This window comes from Bos javanicus, chromosome 28 (genome assembly GCF_032452875.1).
Source record: "Bos javanicus breed banteng chromosome 28, ARS-OSU_banteng_1.0, whole genome shotgun sequence".
Classification (NCBI taxonomy): Eukaryota; Metazoa; Chordata; class Mammalia; order Artiodactyla; family Bovidae; genus Bos; species Bos javanicus.
This window is the reverse complement of record NC_083895.1, coordinates 26,047,293-26,069,707: the sequence shown is the minus strand read 5'-3', so window position 1 is coordinate 26,069,707 and position 22,415 is coordinate 26,047,293. Positions and strand designations below refer to the sequence as shown.

General features: G+C 39.5%; 1 protein-coding gene across 3 annotated transcripts in view; it reads right to left on the bottom strand.

Moving 5' to 3' along the window:
• MYPN (myopalladin) overlaps positions 1-22,415 on the bottom strand; it is a 114,458-nt gene that overhangs the window by 41,818 nt on the left and 50,225 nt on the right. For all 3 annotated transcript variants that reach the window (XM_061405132.1, XM_061405133.1, XM_061405130.1), the window contains 7 exons: positions 20,714-20,765; positions 16,905-17,019; positions 15,636-15,707; positions 7,386-7,527; positions 5,522-5,545; positions 2,537-2,653; positions 1,393-1,762 (listed from right to left, as the gene is read on the bottom strand). In XM_061405132.1, the coding sequence (XP_061261116.1) occupies positions 1,393-1,762; positions 2,537-2,653; positions 5,522-5,545; positions 7,386-7,527; positions 15,636-15,707; positions 16,905-17,019; positions 20,714-20,721 (848 nt within the window). In that variant the 5' untranslated portion in view covers positions 20,722-20,765. The remainder of the gene's footprint in view (positions 1-1,392; positions 1,763-2,536; positions 2,654-5,521; positions 5,546-7,385; positions 7,528-15,635; positions 15,708-16,904; positions 17,020-20,713; positions 20,766-22,415) is intronic.

The window sequence follows — 22,415 nt, the reverse complement described above, 5'->3', positions numbered from 1 at the left end:
GGCTGTGACTTGTATGTTTTGTAACATTTAATTTTATGCCCAGAATTTGTGTGGTAGGGAGAAAAATATAAAACTAAGCAACATGAGCTGCTTCCAGTGAGTACCTTGTGGTCAGCACCAAGGAACACATGATGGGAGTCCTATTACTGTAGATTTCATTGTTGATATTTAAAGGTCTATGTACTTATCAATGTAACTTTTATCACTTTGATGTGTGGATCAAACAGAACATAATAGTACTGTCATGTTCAATGTTTGCTTTACTGTGGATGCACGTTAAATATTGCAACAGGACGCTGATGGAAGCTCTGAAGAGGGTTTGGGCCACAAGTGCATCAGATCCAGAGGTGCCTGAATTTTTATGACTTCTTTCATCCCATTACATTTATATGAAGCCTACTGTGATTGCCACAGCATATCTAGCCATACCAAGGAACTATCTGAAAAACAGTTGATATCTTTTCTATAATGAGTATAAAAACTTAAGCTGAAGTAGAAACAGGAAATAGAGAGATGAAATTATAGGCTGTAAAGATTATTAGACCTAAGAAAGGGCTTTGTAAGAAGCGTATAGAGGTGGGAGGAAGGTTCAGGTGGGCGGCACCTAGGATCTGTGTATATCTATGGCTGATTCATGTTGATGTATGGCAGAAACCAACACAAAAATTATAAAGCAATTAAAAAAAATTAATTGAAAAAACAGACCAATAGACACAGATATTTATAACATCCCAGAAGTGGCAAATTTGGGTTTTAAAATCCAGCCAGTTTTAGTACAGGGGACTATATTCAATATTTTGTAATAACTTACAAGAAAAAAGAATCTGAAAAGGAATACATATGTATAACTAAATCACTTTGCTGTCCATCAGAAACTAGCACAACATTGTAAGTCAACTATATCCTCGTTTTTTTAAAAAAGGAAAAAATTCAGGTGCAAAAAATACTGAAGGATGTGGAGGGACTTCCCTGACACTACAGAGGTTAAGACTGTGCTTCCACTTTAGGGGACACAGTTCGATCTTTGGTTGGGGAATTAAGATTGTGCAAGCTGCTCAGTGCAGCCAAAAAGTAAAATGGCTCAAGAAGCTGAGTCAAAAAAAATTTATTAAAACAGAAAAGTGCAGAAGTGCTTCACCTGAAGCCGCCTAGTATAGAAGAAACATTTTTTGGAGCCAGTTTAGATGCAGCATTTCTTGGAAGTAGGATATGAATAGTAAGGGGTGGTAATGAGAGCACGTTTGCACTGATGTGAGGACATATGACTTGCAAAGCACTTAATGTGTGTCCTCTCATTTCATAATCCTCCTTTTCAGCTTCTTCATTTTTAAGAAGGGCAGACTCAGAGCAGGTCACAGGCACTCTTGGTTATCCATTCTCATTTTTACTTACAGTTTGGGTTTGGCCAGAACTGGAGGGGGCTCTTTGACGGGTGAGGAAGGCTCAGAGATTTTTGCTGACTGTCCATTGAATCTCTCCTGGAAGGAATCTGGCCTGGTCTGGTGGGTGGTCACCATGCCACCCTCGGAGGATTCTTCGCTTCCTTTGTCATCTTCAGGCAGGTTGAAGTGCACACGGAGCCCGATCCTCGAGCTGGACCGGGGCTCATTGTGGTTCACCAGCACCCCTTCCAGTTTGGGTTTAGGGGGTTGTTCCACAGGAGGCTCTGGGTTGGGTGGGGATGGCTGTTGCTCAGTAAGAGCCAGGTTGGTGGTGGAGTTGGCTGAGTGAAGAGACCCATTGTTTCTGAGATCTTCATTTCCTGAAAGGATGATAACAGGACGTGAGCCATTAGCCTTACTCAACAAGACTGAGAAAGGACTGTACACCTGAGTTGGGGCCGGAATCCAACTTAGGCGAATGTGCTAATGAGAGATGCTTGTCAAAAACAGAAAACACAATCTGAGGCATTAATGAATGGTAAGGATACCGGGGGGGAAAAACTCAAAAAAATCTAAGTAGCATTTTGAAAAGAATTTTAGAAGTCTGTGTAAGACCAAGGAGATGTTTTTTAGGGAATATCAAAAATAACAGCAGGATAAATGAGATGGTGGTGATAAATGCGATAAGAAATTAGAAATTGAATTCTGTTCAGAAACACTTTCCTCAATAATTCAAAAAAATTTTAGGAGAGCTACACTAGCTTCATATAAAAAGCAGTAAGAAAGGGTAAAGTATACTCCTCATACTCATATTCAAAATCTTAGTCTAAACCAATGGTTCCCAACCTGTTTGGCACCAGCGACTGGTTTTGTGGAAGACAATTTTTCCATGGACTGGGGTTGGGGAGGTTGGTTTCAGGATGATTCATTCAAGTGCATTACATTTATTATGCCGCTGCTGATCTGACAGGAGGTGGAACTCAAACAGTAAAGAGAGATGGGGAGCAGCTGTAAATACAGAGGAAGCTTCACTTGCTCATCTGCCACTCACCTCCTGCTGCATGGCCTAGTTCCTAACAGGCCATGGACTGGTACTGATCTGGTGGTTAGGGAATCCCTGGTGTAGACGGTTATGGCATTGAAAGAATCCTTACCTCTCACATCTAGCTGTGCAATGCTTGACACTGTGCCGTATTTGTTGCTTGCAGTACATGTGAAGCACCCAGAGTCTTCTGCAAATACCTCAGCAATGACCAAAGTACAGATCTCCTCTAAAGTCAATAAAGCAGAGATGGTTACTGACTTTTTATGGAAATGGAATTATGGAATTTTCTGATATTAGATAGTGATTCTATAAAAATCAATAGAAGAAGATAATTATATCGTGTGAAAATAATTAGTCCAATTATTTGATTGAATTGACTGGTTAGCAGACCAAATGAGCCAAAGGATGTAAAATGAATAACTCCATGCAGACACTCAGCAAGAGAATTTAATAATAATATAATCAGATTATGAATTCATAAATATGTTTTTATGTCATCAGTCCAGAAAACAAAAGTAGAACCAAGAAACAATAAGCTTAAAATCACAAAAACAAAGGATTTAAAGCAAAAGGAGGCTATGGCTGATTCATGCTGATGTATAGCAGAAACCAACACAATATTGTAAAGCAATTATCCTTCAATTAAAATTAAATAAATTTTTTTAAAAAGCAAAAGGAGTTCTGTGTGAACTAAAAGGACTGAAAAAACGATTTTTAAGCCCAGATCTCACTATTTCCATGGAGAACTATTTTCTTCTTTTTTGGTGACCTATTCTGTGGGGAACTTTTGTCATGAGGTAATTTTAAATGAAGGCCATAATTTAAAACTGGACAGTAATATTTTGCTTAGCTACTGGTAATTAGCTGGTAGAGCAACTTAGAATTCTGGGTGAAAGAAAAGCACCTTTTCTTTTGTGATACTATGGTAATTCTTATAAGATTACTCCAATACAGAGCATGAACCCCCTTTGAGTAACTGCTGAAGCGATTCCCAGATAGAATCATATGATTACAGCCTTAAGTTATTATAGTTAGGTGTTCCTTGGCAACTAATGAAGAGAGATATAAGATGGTAACATAAACCTCCAGTTATCACTTACTGGAACTGACATTAAAAACAAAATTAACAAAAGCAGAGTTGTATTAGAAACTTGGCATCTCAGTGTTTCATGATAACTGGATTGAATTAGCTGGATAATTTCTAGGAAAACCGGACAGGAGGCCATGGCAGACAGTGTTGAGTACCTGCTCAGTTAACTCTTCATCTTCCTTACTCCTTATTAATAGAATCCTGGCTTTGTCCACCCTCCTTGAAGTGATCATAGGCTTCAAGGCAGACTGGCCTCTCTCAGCCTTGGTTGGTGAATCATGATTGGTCATGCTAACCAGTCATGCTAACTCTGTTCTTGCTTAGGTGGTGGCATGTGACACACAATTTTGATCAATAAGATATTAGGGGAAGTCTCCTGAGGAGTTTCTGGGAAAGTTTTCTTTGCTCTTTAAAAGGAATAACAGAGAGCATTATTCCCTATTTTTGCCTCTGGACGTTGTCATCTGCATGTAATACCCAGAACTGTGGCTGCTGTCTTAGGTATATGAGTAGAACCAGCTTAAGAGGATACTCTGAAGGTGACAGAATGAGGGGAGGAAAAAAAGCTTGGTCCTTGATGATCTGAGATGCAAAATTAAGCAGTCTCAAGACTGCCATTTCTTAGGGCATTTTACAATGTGACAAGATAGATTTTTCTTGTTGCTTAAGCCACGTTTGGTTAGGTTTTCTTTGCTTGCTGCCCAAAGAATCTTAAATGATGGAGAGGCGAAGTTTGGTTTTTGGTACCTCTCTGTCCTTTTTCTGAGGCTTATGCTTCCTTCTCTCTGTTCCCCTTCCCAAACATTTGCTCTCTCAGCTTTCAGGAACCTGCATTCAGAAAATGATCTGATAAATTTATTCAGACTACACTATACCTGCCTGATAAAATATTCTGTCTCCAAAGGGTATTTGCATTATACAAGGTGGAAGGAAGAACTCTCTGCACATGAAATTTTAGGTTGTGGAGCTTGAGCTTAGTTTTGGGCATGGACCTCTTTAGGGTAACTCTGAAATTATTTTGTGTATGAGACTACCTAGTGAAAAAGCTTGTTCTGGTTGAAAGTATCAAAAGACTGAAATATATTCAAGGGGAGAAATGTTTCTCCACTGCAAGCAATGCTAGAGTAAGACCACTGTGGTCTTTACTGTATCCCCAAGGGCCTACTTACTGCATAATCCAAGGTTATGCAACATGGATTATTGTTGTTCAGTTGCTAAGTCATGTCTGATTCTTTGCGACCACGTGGACTGCAGCACACCAGGCTCCCCTGTCCTTCACTGTCTCCTGGAGTTTGCTCAGATTTATGTCCATTGAGTTGGTGATGCTATCTAACCATCTCATGCTCTGCCACCCTCTTCTGTTCAGTGTCTGTATTGGGAATGCTTTTCCATTCAGTTTTTGGGAGAAAGAATTATAATGAAATTCCAAACCATGATTCTTATCCATGGACACAAATACAATCTTATATTTCAGGGTGATCACAGAGAGGACATTCAGATGTTTACGCTGTGGTTTGTGAATGACTTGTATTTTCTAGAGGTAAGAGCTTCTATGTCATCTTAATATCCTCCCAACCTCATCTAATAACACCACTAACATTGTATTGATTCTGAATTGATTCTGTGAATTTCAAAATATGATGCATAACTTTTGAGAAACATAGGCTGTAGAATTGGAATTGCTCTAGCATCATGGAAATTGCTCAGCCCAGTTGAAGGAAATCATAAGTAGGAAAATATTCCTAAGAATATTCCTAAGAGGGAAAATATTCCTAAGAAACATTCCTCAACAACCCAGAACTAACTGTATTCACAATAGGTATTGAATATATATTTCAAATTTGTACATGCTCCTCATTTCCTTCTCCTACAGTAATAGCTAGAGTTGGCTTCGATCTTCTTTCTAAAACTTTTTTTTTCTTGACACCAGTATAACTGCAATATGTTTTATTACATATTTCAAATCACTGATCACATAAAAATGAAAGTTAAAATGATCTTTACCTGGCTCTGCCATGGATCGAGGTTCTAAAAGGAAAAAAAATAAAAGATTCTGAGCATTCATTTTACTGAGAGGTGATATTTTCATCAGAAGCTTCCCACTGAATTTCACAATTTTTTTCTACATACTCATGAGCAATTTGACAAAGCTAATCTGTAAATGTTAAGCACCGATGACCTTGATGGGGATAGGATATTTATCATAGAAGAGCAGCAAGAGAGAACTACTGCTTAAATGATGTGGCTGCATCTTGGGACATACCTGGGTTCCACCTGAGACATGCAAACCTTAGGTTGGGAAAAGTTACTGAATTAGCTGGTACTCAGGATGATTTATTTTTATTGTTTTCATTCAGCCTGACCTGAAAAATTTTGTGAAGACTGAGAGATCCTTCTTGGCTTTGGGCTATCACATCTTGATATAATGTAGAATATACCTCCTGCCCTAAGGTTTCTAATGTTAAGAGCCTCAGGATAGATGACAGATTCCTCAAGAGCAGTTTTTATTTTAAAATTCTTTGGCATTTCTGAAAGTGCCTGATTGGTACTTAAAACAGGTGCTCAACTAATGTTTATGGAATTGCAGTCATGCAGAACAGTCTTTACCACTGATAAAACTAGTGAGGGTTTTTCTTTCTTTTCTCAGCTTAAATGGTGTTCAGAATATTATTGTTCCTGCTGCTGCTGTTAAACCTGATAGTAATTTGATTCATATATCTAATCTATTTTGTGACAGGAAAAAATGAACAAATTTCAGCATATTTATGACTGAAATGTGTCAAGCTGAAAGCACTGCATGACAAGAAAAGAAGAATTAACCACTTGGATACACACACACATACATATATGTTTATTACAATAAAAAATAAAACCCAAATAAATAATGAACAAATGATATGAATAGGTAATTTTAAAAATAAATTTAAAGACCTAATAAATATGAAAAAGAAGTTCCTTCCCACATCTAATTAGTGAAGTGCAGATCAAAACAAGTGTTCTCATTTTGGACCTAGAAAATTAGTGAAGATTAAAAAATATTTAATATCCATTGTTAGTGAAGGTATTAAGACAAAGGAATTTCCCATGTATTTCTGGTTGTAGTAGAATATAACTGGAACAGCATGTGTCCCAGTTTGGCTGGGACAGATACCTATCTGGTTTATTCTGGGATCTCTGTATAATGATTAAGAGTACCCTCTTTTACTCTCCAAAATTAGATGATCAATTATATGATCATTGTAAATTCAGTTCAACCTTTTTGGAGGGTACTTTGGTAATTTATATTAAAGGCTTAAAAATTGTGAATTTACAGTAAAAATTCTAGTTCTCAAATTTATTCATAGATATTCTCTGTTAACATGCTTTGAGATATAGTTTATGATAGTAAAAATTTTTGGACATTCTACATTTTCAACAACAGGTGATTAAGTAAATATGAAATTGAATTGATTTATTTTTAAAGGTAAAAAAGATCTGTATTAATATGGAAAGATATGAAATGTTGAATGAAAAGTCAATTTACAAAAAATGATTTATTTTTACTTAAAAAACATGCATGTTCAAGAGGGAGGGGACATATATCTGGACTTATGTCTGGTTCATTTTGATGTCTGACAGAAAAGAACAAAATTCTGTAAGCAATTTTTCTTCAATTAAAAAATAAGTAAATTTTAAAAAATGCATGGAAAAAGTTTTGGAGAATGTACACCAAAATATTAACACGGCTTAGTTTGATGGATTATGATTATAAGTGATTTTTATTTTATTCTTTTTTAAATTACATTTTAATTAGCTGTTGTTATAAAAATAATGTACACAATAAATTTATAAAAATTATTTTAAAAATTATTTTAAAGCATTGACTTACTTTTCTGTAAAATTCTAAAATCTGGAGAATCTTCTATCAAGGTCCCTTCTCTATACCACTCAACTTTAGGAGATGGGGCTCCTTTTACTCTGCATTCAAAGACAACTAGCTGACCCTCAGAGGCTGATAAATTTTGTAACATCTGTAATGAGAAGAATATTGTTAGAACCAAAAAGTATCTATTTTTGGAATCTACTTCCAGTGCTGAGTTTTCCAAAAAGGCACTATTGCTTCCAGGTTTGGGTTTTCTTCAAATCTTGTACATTTTCAGCAGCTTCAATTCGGTGGATCTACATCAAATCTATTTTTAAAGATATACGCATCTGTGCCCATAGGATACTTTTTCCTCACTATCTTCTTCCTTCTCTGTTGTAGTGCCAGACAAATACTAGGCAAAATGTTTTGAGGGTTTGCAAAAATACTAATTTTCAGTAAAGTCATTCTGCTTCCTTTGAGAAAATGCCCAAGTAGAGTTTGGTTTTCAGAAATAATAACAATTAAAAAAATCTGCAGTGAGTATATACTAGGTGTATTCAGCATGAAAGTAATGTATTTCGGGGGGCTTCCCTGGTGGCTCAGTGGTAGAAGAATCTGCCTGGCAATGCAGAAGGCCTGGGTTCAATCCCTGGTCTGGGACGATCCCACATGCTGCAGAGCAACTAAGCCCGAGCGCCGCAGCTATTGAGCCTGTTCTCCACAGCCCGGGAGCCACAACTGCAGAACCTGCTCTCTACAGCCCGGGAGCCACAGCTGCAGGACCTGCTCTCTACAGCCCGGGAGCCACAGCTGCAGGACCTGCTCTCTACAGCCCGGGAGCCACAGCTGCAGGACCTGCTCTCTACAGCCCGGGAGCCACAACTGCAGGACCTGCTCTCTACAGCCCGGGAGCCACAACTACTGAAGCCCCAGTGTTCTGGAGTCTGTGCTCCGAAACAAGAGAAGCCACTACAAAAAGAAGCCCCTGCACCGCAACCAGAGAGTAGCTGTCACTTGCCATAATTGGAGAAAAGCCTGAACAGCAATAAAGACCCAGGGCAGCCAAAAAATAAATAAATAAAACCTTTTTAAAAAAGAAAGTAATGTATTTTTCCACATAAGAATGTTCCATGAGGTGGGAAATCTTTGTGGCTCAACGCTGACTATTTTCTTGGCTTGCTTGTCAACTTTCTGTAGACCTGGAAATTGATGTTTGTTTTGCTATTTTGTTTTCTGTATGTGTTCTTTACAGTATAGCCTCAGAGTCTGTTGAGGGATATATAGAATGGCAATCTCTATATAATCATAATTGCATGTGAAGTTTTGGGTCATGGTAAAATATGTCATAATTTTGTGAAGGCATCGTTAAATGCTCTTCCAAACTTCCACAAAAAAATAAGTTTACAAAAATCACTTTCAACTGTAAAATATCAGTCTATTCTGTAACAGACTCTATGGGAGAATAGAACTCACATTTTCCTTTCATAACTTGTCTTTCACTCATCGTGCTTTGTGAGCTTAAAGTCACACGTTCATTTGTGTTATTGGTACTTCATTTGATTGTGAAAAGCTCTGTTGGCATGTGTGTGGGCATATTTTTACCATAGACTAAAAGATTACAAACATGGGAAAGGTTATGATTATCTTCCTCTACAAGCTCTATTAGCAATAAATAATTCAGGCTTTCCTATTATTACAATTTTGGGGTCTGCATTTAGGTATTGGCTCTTGCTTCAGAAGGGGGTGGGAGACTTGGATTTGATCCTTGGGTCAGGAAGATCCCCTGGAGTAGGAAATGGCAACCCACCCCAGTATTCTTGCCTGGAGAATTCCATGGACAGAGAAACCTGGCGGGCTGCGGTACCTGGGATTGCAAAGGGCTGGACACTTTCACTTTACACTGAGCAACTTTCACTTACATTTCACTTTGGAGAAGGATGGGCCAGTAGTCTTTTTCGCTTTTGTCATTCACTCTGATAAATATTTTATGATTGTTTACAGCTCTTGTCTTAACAATATATGGTATTTTGTGCATGGACCCATCATATTCACAACATCTGTCTAAGGAATAACAGGGTGAGGAGAACCACATGGCTTTAGCTACCATAGGAGATTTTTACCTGAGAAGGGTGTGTAAGTTGATATTGTGACTGCCAGGGGGCGCCACAGACAAAAGTTAGTGGGTTTGGTGGTGGTTTTTTTTTTTTTTTTTTTTGCATTCCCAAATTTGTTTGCTGAAGGAGTTCAGGATGGAATTTGCAGAGTGGTTTCTGAAGTAATGAGGAACCATTTGATTAAAAACTTGGTTTTTCCTCGTCTACTCGCAAACAGTGGCTTCTAGTGACAAGAATGTTCTCAATAAGTAGGGAACATCAATGAGTTTTGGGTGCTCCTGGTAGGCTGGTGAATATGCCCTTCACTTTGATATCTGAGCCAATTCTGTGCGAAAATGATAGTTTGGGAGTCTATCGAAAACTTTAATGGCAATCAGACATCTCCCTGGGATTCATACATAATGAAGTCTCTTTCTTCTTGAGGCAAAATAAATTAAAAAAAAAAAAAAAGCAAACCAAAAAAAAAAAAAAAGTGGCAGCTGCAGAAGGGATTGAATAAAAAAAGCGTGGCACATTTAAAGAATGAATGTAAGCAGAATGAGGTCGATCTGTTCATTCTGACCTGACTTGCAGTTCGGATATACGAACCAAGTCTCAATCTGGCAGCGCTGTGTGTACGTGCTAAGTTGGTTCAGTCGTGTCAGACTCTGTGATGCTGTGGACTGTAGCCCACCAGGCTCTTCTGTCCATGGGCTTCTCCAGGCAAGAGTACTGGAGTGGGTTGCCATTTCCTGCTCCAGAGAATCTTCCTGACCCAGGGATTGAACCTTTCTTTCTTACGTCTCCTAAACTGGCAGGAGGGTTCTTTACCACTAGGGCCACCTGGGAAGCCCCAGTCCTGTTTGCAGAAGGACCTCCTTGAGAGAATATGTTACTCATAGTTGAGACCACTGTTAGCTTGTTGTAAGTACTTACTTGACATTGAAAGCCGAGACCTGTGTTCTATTGGAGACAATAGCCAAGACACTTGAATTACTACAGTTACAGAATATGCCTGTTAAGTGTCTGTGATATGAGATGGAAGCTTGTTCCAGTGTAACACATCATCAATACTCAGTAAAGGAGTGGCCATGGGTCATCTTACAAGCCACTTAGAAAAGGTTGTTGAAGGTCATGATTTGAAGGACAATGATAGTTGTTACTGCTAAAAGCTGTGCTTTTCTACAAAAGTCTCATGACAAGAAATCAGTTCACATCACTGTCCAAATCAGTTACACCTTTTGCACGTTTTGTAAATGGGGCCATGTTCAACACAGCAGTAGGTCTTAGGCTGTTACTAACAGCACATTGTATAAGACTTGATCATACTTACCTTGACTTCACTGAAGATGAATAAGACGTGAAACATTTCCCAACAAGCAAAGATTAAGTTAGTCTTAACTAGGAATTACCGATTTGAATTAAAGTCCCTATAATGAAAAGTCTACAACCTGCTGAGGTAAACAGTATCCAAAGTGCACATCTGTCTGTGTGTCATCACCGTACTGATCATCCAGGAAGACATTCTTTGTGTGGTAAGTTGACAACACAACCCTAAGAAGCATGTCTTGCACAGCCATTTGCTATTGGATTTTTTTTTTCTCTGTTCCTGCTAAAGACACTCCGAAGCCACAAAGTGAGGAAAGCAGCAACTCCTTCTTAGCTGAAATGGAAGTGATTCACCACAGAATAAATATTATTGGGTGCCTGCTTTGTACCAAGTGCTGTGTGCAGGTGCTGTAAATGTGACTTGAAAGGACACAGTTCCTGCTCAGTAGATCCCACAGATATAGTGCAAGGACATCCTTGAGAAAAGGCGTCTCCCTTACTGGTTGAAAAGATGTCAGCTACAAGGTTCATATCGTCACTTTATTCTCTTTGTTAATTCTAGTGGCTGCTTTTGCACTTTGGGAGATGCTGGAAATGAATGCTGTCATGCCTTAGGCTGGAGTTGGATCAGAGCAGTTTTTACTGATAAAGAACCCTTTTTGCTCCAAGATAGTCACAAGTGTCCAGGGCAACAGTTGAGCCAGAGAAGTCTCTGGAATTGTCAGGTTGGGGAGAGGGGCCCATGTAGTCTTCAGCAGTCTAGAGCCAACCACCAGCCCAGTTATTTCAGGGCTTCCTGCCTCTGCTATTATATAATGAAGTGCCGTTCTTCAAATTTTCACTTCCCCTGCCCCCTTGCACTCTTCAAATTACTGCTGAAGCAGCTGGAGCCAGTGCTGCTGCAGCCTTGAAAGCCCGCCTGAGCAGCTGCTGTTGGAGTGGGCGCAGTGATAGGAGTAAGATTCTAATTTGATCATCTACCTCCCTTCATGTTCAAGGAGTGTGAGCACTGTTTTCCCCCCATAAACAGAGTGAAAGCGTTTTTGATACAATATAGAGGATGGAGGATAGTCTATTTCGTAAAGTATTTAAAAATATAGGTATCCTTCATAAGAGCTTATTTACAAAACAGAGACAGACTCACAGACTTGGAGAAAGAACGTTATGGTTACCAGGGGGAAAGAATGAGGGAAAGGGATAGTTAAGGAGTTTGGGATTGACAGGTACATGCTGCTGTATTTAAAATGGGTAACCAACAAGGACCTATTGTACAGCACAGGGACCTCTACTCAGTGTTATGTGACAGCCTGGATGGGAGGGGAGTTTGGGGAAGAATGGATACATGTATATATGTGGCTGAGTCCCTTTGCTGTCCACCTGAAACTATCACAACATTGCTAATCAGCTATGAAAAGTGAAAGTGAAAGTCGCTCAGTTGTGTCCGACTCTTTGTGACCCCATAGACTATACAGTCCATGGACTCCAGGCCAAAATACTGGAGTGGGTAGCCTTTCCCTTCTCCAAAGGGTCTTCCCAATCCAGGAATCGAACCCAGGTCTTCCGCATTGCGGGCAGCTTCTTTACCAACTGAGCCACAAGGGAAGCCCATACTATATTCAGCTATACTCCAATATAAAATAAAAAGGTTAAAAAAAAAGTTATCCTCTATAAGTAGAGCAATGGACTAGCATATGGGACCCCACACTTCTTTCAAATTCTACCACTGTTTTGCTGGGCAATCCTCCTTTTCATTTTAACCTTCTCTAAAGAGAAGATAATACCAGTACTTCCCCATCACCAAAGGAGGTAGAAGGGGTTAAATAAAACTTTGCCCTCAAATTGCTTGCCATTCCCTTCTTCAGGGGATCTTCCCAACCCAGAGATTGAACCCAAGTCTTCTGAATTGCAGGCAGATGCTCTACTGTTTGAGCCACCAGGGAAGCCCCTTTTAAAAATGGCTTCTTGCCATTATTGGCAGAGAAATGCTTTGTTGGGCAGTATAGAAGTGAATCATAGGGACTGGAATGCCAGAAGTTCCTAAAGAAGTAAATAGAACAAGGAAAAACCCAAGCAAACATATGCCAATGATCGGTTATCATGGCTCACGCCACGTGGTTACCATCATCAGTGGCTCTGATTCAGAAATTTTCTAATGACACTGGCAGTGACAATGACCTCAGTTCTGCCCTCACTCATGGAAACTAACGCAAGCACACTGTTGCTGATAAGTCCCTCTGGAATCTGAGCCACAGGCTATGCTAGAGCCCTACATCTGAACAACCCTGATCCCATTTATGGAGACAAAAGCACACTTTCCGAGGACTGATAAAGCCTCACCAAAGTTTGAATCTCTGTATTAGAGATTGCTTTCCCACCATGGAGCTAACATTTTTGGAGATTTATCTGATAAACAGCATACACTGATGACTAATTCACTTTCTCATTTTTATTTATCAAAGCATATATATCATCTGCAAATCAGAGCATATAATTAGAGGGAGGTAATCAGTCACCACACAAAAACAGCTAACTTGTGACTAACCAGTCCATGAAAATTAAATGTAAAGAATAGTTTTTAAAGTCTTATTAGGCTTTTGGGAATAATAAAGATAGTTTTGGACCTATTATAATCATGGTGGACTCCTATCTAGATATTAGAGAGAAGCTTCTAGGTGGTTGGGGAGAGACAGAAAAGTAAACCTTTTTATTATTGTGCTAAATGTTATATCAGAGATATGTACCAGATGATATAGATGCAGAGAAGACAGCACCCCCAAAGGATCTGAAAGTGTGGAGGGAGGTAAGGACACATCTCTGCTGTTTGGTTGGGCAGATGGTGGTGAGGAGAAGAGTGGGAGGAGACTTCAGTTTGGGACAGAATAAATTATTCTGTGATTTCGTTACCTTTGAAGAAGGTAATGTTATAACTATACCTGACAAAGGTAGTGTTATGACAAATCGGCACGACAAAGTGTTCAGATTTCTCAACATTTAAAGGTCTGTTTTAAGGCTAGGTGACTTAGCAGTGAACTAAGACAAATAGCCTGGTAGGCTACAGTCCATGGGGTCGCAGAGAGTTGGACACGACTGAGCGACTTCAGTTTCACTTTCACTTTCAAGACAAATAGAGGTAGCTGTGTTAGCTGTATTACACACACACACACACACACACACACACACACAGGTCCACTTAAAAATCTTCAGTAAAGTCTGCTGCTGCTGCGGCTAAGTTGTTTCAGTCGTGTCCGACTCTGTGCGACCCCATAGACGGCAGCCCACCAGGCTTCCCTGTCCCTGGGATTCTCCAGGCAAGAACACTGGAGTGGGTTGCCATTTCCTTCTCTAATGCATGAAAGTGAAAAGTGAAAGTGAAGTCGCTCAGTTGTGTCCGACTCTTAGTGACCCCATGGACTGCAGCCCATCAGGCTCCTCCATCTATGGGATCCTCCAGGCAAAAGTACTGGAGTGGGGTGCCATTGCCTTCTCTGTCATTAAAGTCTGGTAGTCACCAAATCAGAACACATTGCTTTCCTACTGCTAGTCTTTGAAAATAGCAAAACTTAAATTCTGAAAGCAGGTTACAGGAAACATCTGAAAAATCAAGATGCATCTTGTTTCACATAAGAATGTTTGCCCACCTGATACGGTCATGGATAAACATGTCTCACTCAGACTCTGCTTAATTTTGGAAAACCATCTTGGATGAGCTAATACGGTAGAACTTCTCTTAAAACTGATGTTTCTGTGGAAGTTGTGAATTTAGTTCCTCCTTTAGGATCAGTACTTATTGGAAAAGACACCTTTTTTTTTTTTTTACATTTTTCTCTAATTCATGATTTTTCAACCCCAGGATTAACTGGCATTTTGGACTGAATAATTCTTTGTTGCAGAAGGCTGTCATCTTGTGTATTACAGAAAGTTTAGCAGTATCTCTGGATGCCAACTCCTGTTGTGAAAATCAAAAAGTGTCTCCAGACATTGTTAAATGTCCTTTGAGGAGCAAAATTAACTCTGATCAAGAACCATTGCTCTAAAACATACTTCTGAGAGGATAAGATCTCTTTGGGTTTAAGTTTGGTATTCATATAAAGAACAAATTATAAATCCATAATTTATAAACTCCATTCATGTAGTCTTCATGATACCAAAACAAATTCAGTGTGACTCAGTTTTTCACCTTTGAATTTACTGTCCTGGGCAACATATAAACAAAGTATGTTATATAATAGAAAGAACAACAGACAGAAATGAGAGAACTTGTTTCTAGTCCTGATTCTACCAAGGTCTGTGACATTGGATACATTGTTTAATCTCTCTGCCTACCCTTGGTTTTTGTTTTTTTTTCATTTGTAAAGAAAGTTCCTGAGTAAAATTTCCAGTTCTAAAGACAAAGATTATGAGACTCAGAATTTGATGCTGCTACAATAGTTGACACTATGGATTAGAAAAAGAATGCTCTTTGTCCTTGAGTGACAAAGTCTATATTAAGCCTTCTGAGAGCATGTAACTGCATCTCCTTGAGCACCAAAGACATCCAGAGAAAACTGTGGAGTGCTTAGAAACCTTAACACCTGACCCGTCGGTGTGGCTACCGTGTTTAAAGCAATAGGATGGCCATAGAGATCAGTGTGGTGAATGGGGATGGGGATGACCTCTACTTTATTACACAAACTGTTATTAGACATCTCCGACTTCAGGAGGCATGGTAACAACTACCACAAAAACCCAAACCCTATAGTGTATTTATAAGAGAACAAAATTCTGAGATAAAATCAGTGAATCTTGGATCCTGCAGCTTTGGGTATTGTGTTGTGTTTAAAGCCATGGCAGAAAGAAGTAACATTTTGATTACCTTTGTAAACACAGGAGCTGCAATGATAGGTTTTCCATCCAATCCTTGCAGATAATTTGTAGGGCTCTGACACTGTTAGAAGGGAACCAACAATAGATTCATCGTCACTAGAATTATCAGGTAGGTAGGTAGATAGATGATAGATACGTATAACAAGCTAAAGAATTTGGTGTATGAAATTAATCTAAAACCAAAGACTGACATTTTCTATGTCATGATTCACAGACACCAAGTTTTATGCTGAACTGGTTGTATTACTATTTCTTCCTACATCACAGTGGCTGTAAATACATGCCACCCGTCACCAGCCCCTTACATAAGAGCTAAGTAATGAACCTTAACCCCTTGTAGAGGTTCCATAGACTCTTGAGGCTTCACAGATCACAGTTTGAAAACTACTGGATTAGAACTAAAATATGACCCCTCTGCGTTACTAACTGGGTCAGAGAAGTATGCTGAAGAAAATTAAAAAAAATTTTTTTAAGGTTTTAGATCTTTATATACATCACTATTTATATTTAAATATACAACAACACATTACAAGTATTTTATATTAATATGATTTCATATTTTAATGTATATGCATTGCTGTTCAGTCACTAAGTTGTGTCTGACTCTTTGTGACTCCATGGACTGCAGCACACCAGGCTTCCCTGTCCTTCACTATCTCCTGGAGTTTGCAAAGATATGCATATAGATATGCAAAGAAAATGCCTGAAACTGATAGAAAGTATTAACAGGAGGTACCTCTGAAGAGTGGGAGCAGAGAAGTAGAATGTTGATTAAGTTTTTACTTAGTATGCTTTTTGTATTTTTTAAATGTTTTTACAATAAGCATGTACTATCATCATCATCATAATCAACCTGAAGGATGAGAGACTTTAAGTTTTCTGAAAGTTATTTTAATGGTTACTCTATCTTAGAAAAACTGAGGTTCAAGAGAGTCCTGGGCCAGTGGGAGAGCTGGCAGCTCATTGTATATGTAATCCATGCCCTTCAAAAGCTGGGGTATCAGAGACTAATTTGTAGAGTTTCTTTTCCTATGAAACTTGCCTATGAAGTTATAGAACATGTTCCCAAAGCCAGGGGAACTACTGATATCATATACCGGCAGTACAAAGTGATCATCATGACTATAGAAGTGTGTCGCCCAACGTCATTATGAAGTTGCACCAGAGGAGAACACGATCGTGCCATACAAGAGGGTCATGGTCACAGTGCCTGCTTGACACAATTCATGGCACTTGTGTTTCACTTAGACTCTTGTACCTGCTGGATGGTTGACACCCTGGGCTGGACCACCACATGCTGGGTTTGGGGTACTGCTGAAGGAATGGCTGCAGAAGTAGTGGGAGGCGATGACACCTCATTTGGCTTCTGGATTCTGAGAAACAATTAAAATACAGATTATAAAACAGACCTATCATTCTTGTGAAAATTCTTTCAGCAAAGCTTTCAGCACTGCTTACAAAACTTTTTGTTCAACATTATCGCACAAACGTTTATTGAGGGCTTCTCTGCTGTACACTCTGTTAGGCAATGTAAACAGGAAGATGATAAGACGCCAGTTCTGTCCTTGAGTTCACTGCCGTTCGCAGAGCTGGGGACTCAAACGTGTTCATTGCTGAGATTCAAGACAAGGGCTATGACAGTGCACGTGCAAAAACTTTTTTGAGGTTTGTTTTGTTGTTGCTCTCTGTGTTTGTCTTCCCCCTCCCATTCCAAGGAGGAGGCCAGGCTTTGTACATTTTTGCTTCTGGGATTTTGATGTGGCAAACAGCAGAAATCGCCCAAGACAACGAGCTCTTCATGTTTACACAAATTAAATTAAAGAGATTGTTTGAAGGGCAGGGGAGCCAGAAAGTATTCTTGAGAAGTCTGCAGAGGGGAGATTATTTCAGTTTTGTTGTGGGAAAGAGAGAGGTCTGGGTATCTTGCCAGAGAACCTAACAAGAGAGAGAACCTGAGTCCAGACAGAATGGCAATCCTTTGATTAAAGGCTCCCAGTCTTGCTAACCATATCAGTCCCTAAGCATGTCAGGACTTGAAGGGACCTTGAGATCTGGGACATAGGCTTCTCACCCTAATCTGTGGGGGTAGATGACCGATGTCAGGATAGGCTCCTCTTTTGTCTGTATGTTACCTCTCTTTGCCTTAGCTTCCACATATATAAAATGAGGAAATAATAATTCTTACCTCACAGGGTAAAATAAGGTAATTCATGTAAGATGCTTAGTGTGTGTGTTAGTTGCTCAGTTGTGTCCGACCCCTTGTGACCCCATGGACTGTATAGCCTGCCAGGCTCCTCTGTCTATGGGATTTCCCAGGCAAGAACACTAGAGTGGGCTGCTGTTCCCTTCTCCATGGTATCTTCCCGACCCAGGGATTGAACCTGGGTCTCCTGCATTGCAGGCAGATTCTTTACCATCTGAGTCACCAGAGAAGATGCTTAGAGCAATGTTTAATACCACACTATATATCTATATCTATGTCTGTGTCTGTATCTGTCTATATCTCAGGAATCTTTGCTCAATGTTGGAGGCAAAACTGAAAGTGAAACTGCAAGTTGTGTCCGACTCTTTGTGACCCGGTAGACTGTACAGTCCATGGAATTCTCCAGGCCAGAATCCTGGAGTGGGTAGCCTTTCCCTTCTCCAGGGGATCTTCCCAACCCAGGGATTGAATCCAGGTCTCCCGCATTGCAGGTGCATTCTTTACCAGCTGAGCCACAAGAGAAGCTTTGGCAGCAAAAGGGACACCCAATAATGACTGAATATTTTCCCAGAGCCAGGTAGAGTGGGGTCTCAGAAGCAGAATCATTTTATGGTGTAGAGGCTATTAGTTTTCCTGAAGCATCCATTTTCTTCTTCTACAATAACAGAATCCCTGATTTCTTTCCATGGCTACTCCAAAAAAAGATTGCATTTCCCAACCCTCCTTGATGCTAACTGTGGCCACACTCTGGTCATGGGAAATGAAGGATAGTGCTATATGTAATTTAAGAGAGATGACCTTAAAAAGGAGGTTGGGTATGTCCTTTATTCCTTTCAATCTTAGACTGAGAAGATGAGGCTGCATCTTGGAAGGAGGCAGAAAGCTGGAAGCAGACTGGAGTCCAGTGCAAGGTGGAGCTGTTTTACCAGCAAAATTCATATTTTTTATGTAAAGGAGAAAAATATTTGTCTTATTTAAGTTACTGTTATTTGGGGTCTCTATTTATACCCAACTGGAGCTAAATCCTAACTACCACAAGTAGATTTAAAGAAAATGAACAAATGAGATATTTCTTATTTAAGTTTGTATGTCAAATTCATACCCATTAGGCTTGCAAGCCGTGTTATGAGAGCCTTGAGGAACGAGTGATGTGCAGTGGAGAAGGAGCTTATTATGTGACTTGACTGGGTTTTGGAGGATAAATAAGAGTTTGCCAGGCAGAAGTGATAGGGCAATCTTAGCAAAGTGAACAGAATGAAATGGCAGCTGTGTAGAGAGCCTGAGGTGGGAGAATGGTTGAGGAGGGGCAGGAAAGCCTGACTGATACTCTAGTGAATAAAGTTTTGTATGCCCGTGTTGAGATTTTTTTTAAATGTTTTTGCTTGTTTTGTTTGATTTTTATTTTCCAATAGACAATACTTTTTTAAGTCAAGAAAATGATAAGCTCAGAATGATCTTTTAACTGGGTAGTTTGGAAACTATAAAAGAGAGAAAAAGATTGGAGCACCTATAAAGAGGTAATTGGCATAAAGGGAGAGGAATGAAGAAAAAACTGAACTGAAGCCATGGGAATGACAAGGAAGAAGGTTAAAGGGAGAAATAATTTACTCTGGTTATAAGTTTTCATATGTGAACAAAAGCTAAAAGCAGTTTGCCATTCCAAAGTAGACATGTGTGTGTTAGTTGCTTAGTCATGTCCGACTCTGTGACCCCATGGACTGTAGCCCACCAGGCTCCTCTGTCCACGGGATTCTCCATGCAAGAATACTGGAGTGGATAGCCATTTCCTTCTCCAGAGGATCTTCCCGACCCAGGGACTGAACCTGGATCTCCTACTTTGCAGGCAGATTCTTTAGCATCTGAATCACAAGGGAAGCCTAAGATAGGCATACTCCCTACCCCCACCGCCACTCCCCAGTTTGAAGAATAAGTCATGATTTCTACCCTTAAGGAGCTTGCCCTCTGTGGAAGAGGATAGAATATGCAAATTCAGTTAACAACTCCTTACTCTTTCAGACATTGCCTATGTTTCAGAAAGTCTCAAGAGACGGCTGTTTCTAGTTCCTATGCTTTCTGTCCACAATTTCCTCTGCCTGAAACACCCTTTCCTCTCTTGTTTGGGAATCTCCACCTACTGTTCTTTTAAGAGCCAGCTTAGGGTCCCCAGCTCTGTGACACCTTTCCTGATCTCCTTCCCTCCCCAAGCAATAAGGGGTCCTTTGTGTCAAATCCTTAAACCCTGCACATGGGTCTGTCATAGTCTATTATACTTTATTACTCTGAATGTCTATATACATGGTGTACATTTTTTGCTATATTTGCTATATGTATATTTCTTTCTACTAGGCTGTGAGCTTCTTGAAGGCAGGAAGCATCTGATTTTTCTTAGTACCCAGTGTATCTAGTGAAGCACTTGATACAGTGCTCCTCTATAGGTACAGAGTAGGTGCTTAGCCAACGGTTGTGGAAAGTAATGTAACTTTGTTCAGTACCCAATACTTTAGCAAAAAGGTTATGACTTGCCCAGATAACTTATACATATATTTTTGGTTCACCAGATTGTGTGTTATTTTGAGTACTATTCTTTAGTCAGAAAACATGATTTTTTTTGGACCACTGAGTTATTTGTTCTTATTCTTTAGATATAAGTATGATGGTGTTTTATAGGTGATATTTCATTTTTAAAACATTGGGAACACTAATCTTTTAAGCAACAACAAGCAAAGAAATAGCTTTTTACCCAAAGTCACTCATTTTTTTTTTCTGATGTCATACCCTGCAGCCCCACTCTTCAAGTTCTACTAAACAATTAGCAGTTTTCTCAGGACCTGAGGATGCTAAATAAGATAGAAAATTGGAATTACCGATTCATTTCATCCTTGTTAGGGTCCCCTTCTGAGTCTGAAGAAGAAACCCCTGGAAAAATAAAAACAAGTCATGTAATTGTAAAGATAATTTCTTAAACCAGCTTCTAGGCATTTGAAGATTTATGGAAGTTTAGACCTAGAAATAAACTCAGTGATTCCCTGAACTAACACCCATTTTACAGATAAGAAACTATACCCTAAGTAGTTGAAGTGCTTGCTCAGGTCACATGCCTAGTTAGTGACAGAATTCAAATTAACTGGTCCGGGGATTTCCCTGGCAGTCTAGTGGTTAAGATGCTGTGATTCCATTGCAGTTAGGCACCAGTTCAATCCCTGGTCAGGGAACTAAGATCCCACATGCCATGAGGTGTGGCCAAAAAATAAAAGAAAAACAAATTAACTGGCCCAAATTCTGTGGGTTCTTTTATATAAAACACCTGCTGACACCTTTAGCTTAACAGAGCAGTGTTTGCAGACATTCTGTATTGTCCATAAATCCTCTTGCTCTTGGCCTACACAGATTAAATAAAAGAAGGGATTACATTAGATTCCAAACATTGTAGGTGTAGGTGGATGCCCTTCCGTCCAGTACTAATATTAACAAGTCACTCTTCATCTTGGGAGATGGGAATATTTGAAGCTCTGCTGCCAAGAATTTTTAAAAATCAGCAATCGAATCTCAGCACTGCTAGCAGAGCTTTGATCCCTGATTTGTTTCTTAATATAGTGAATTCTAGGAAGATATCACAAAACTAAATCTGGAGGTATTTATGTACTCCAAAAACTTGAGGATGAAAAAATATAACATCTATTTATGTATTATTCGTTTTTAGTATCATTATTCATATATCTATTCAATAAGTGAAGTGAGGTGAAGTGAAGTCGCTCAGTCGTGTCTGACTCTTTGCGACCCCATGGACTGTAGCCTACCAGGCTCCATCCATGAGATTTTCCAGGCAAGAATACTGGAATGGGTTGCCATTTCCTTCTCCAATCTATTCAATAAAAGTTTATTAAATAACCACTATGTACCTGGTACTACATAAGATATTAGAGATATAAAGAAGAATGAGACAGTTCTAACCTTAATATCATAAGAATACAATATTTAAGTGCTAAAAGCAAGGCATGCATAAGGTATAATAGATGATAAAAGTACTGAAGAGTGGCTCCCAGGAAAAACACAGAAGATAAGAGGAAACAGGATCAAAAACTTAGGTTGATATATAAGGTACATAAATTGATTCCTCCCTAAAATTAGTCATATAAGTTTGGTACTGATATTAATGCCTTTCCAAGGCTCCGAGATGGTCTTCCTGCTTCTATGTTTGACTCCTTTTGGTATATTTTCAGCTGGGAGCCAGAGTGACCCTGTTAAAAACTAAGTCAGATCATATTACAACTCTGCCTGGAATCCTTCAGAGCCTCCTATCTCAGAGGAAAAGCCAGGTCCTTGCAGTGACCCGTGAGGACCTACGTGATCTTCTCACTGCCTCCTCCCACCTCCACCCCATCCTGAACTTCTGACCTGCTCATCTCTGTACCTAAGACATGCACACTCCCTCTTCTGAGCCACTGCGCTGGCTGATTTCACTCCCTAGAGTATTCTTCCTTTGAATATCCCTGTGACTCACTCCCTCACTTCCTTCAGGTCTTCATTTATATGTCATATGGTAAGTTCGGTCTTGTACTGCCATCT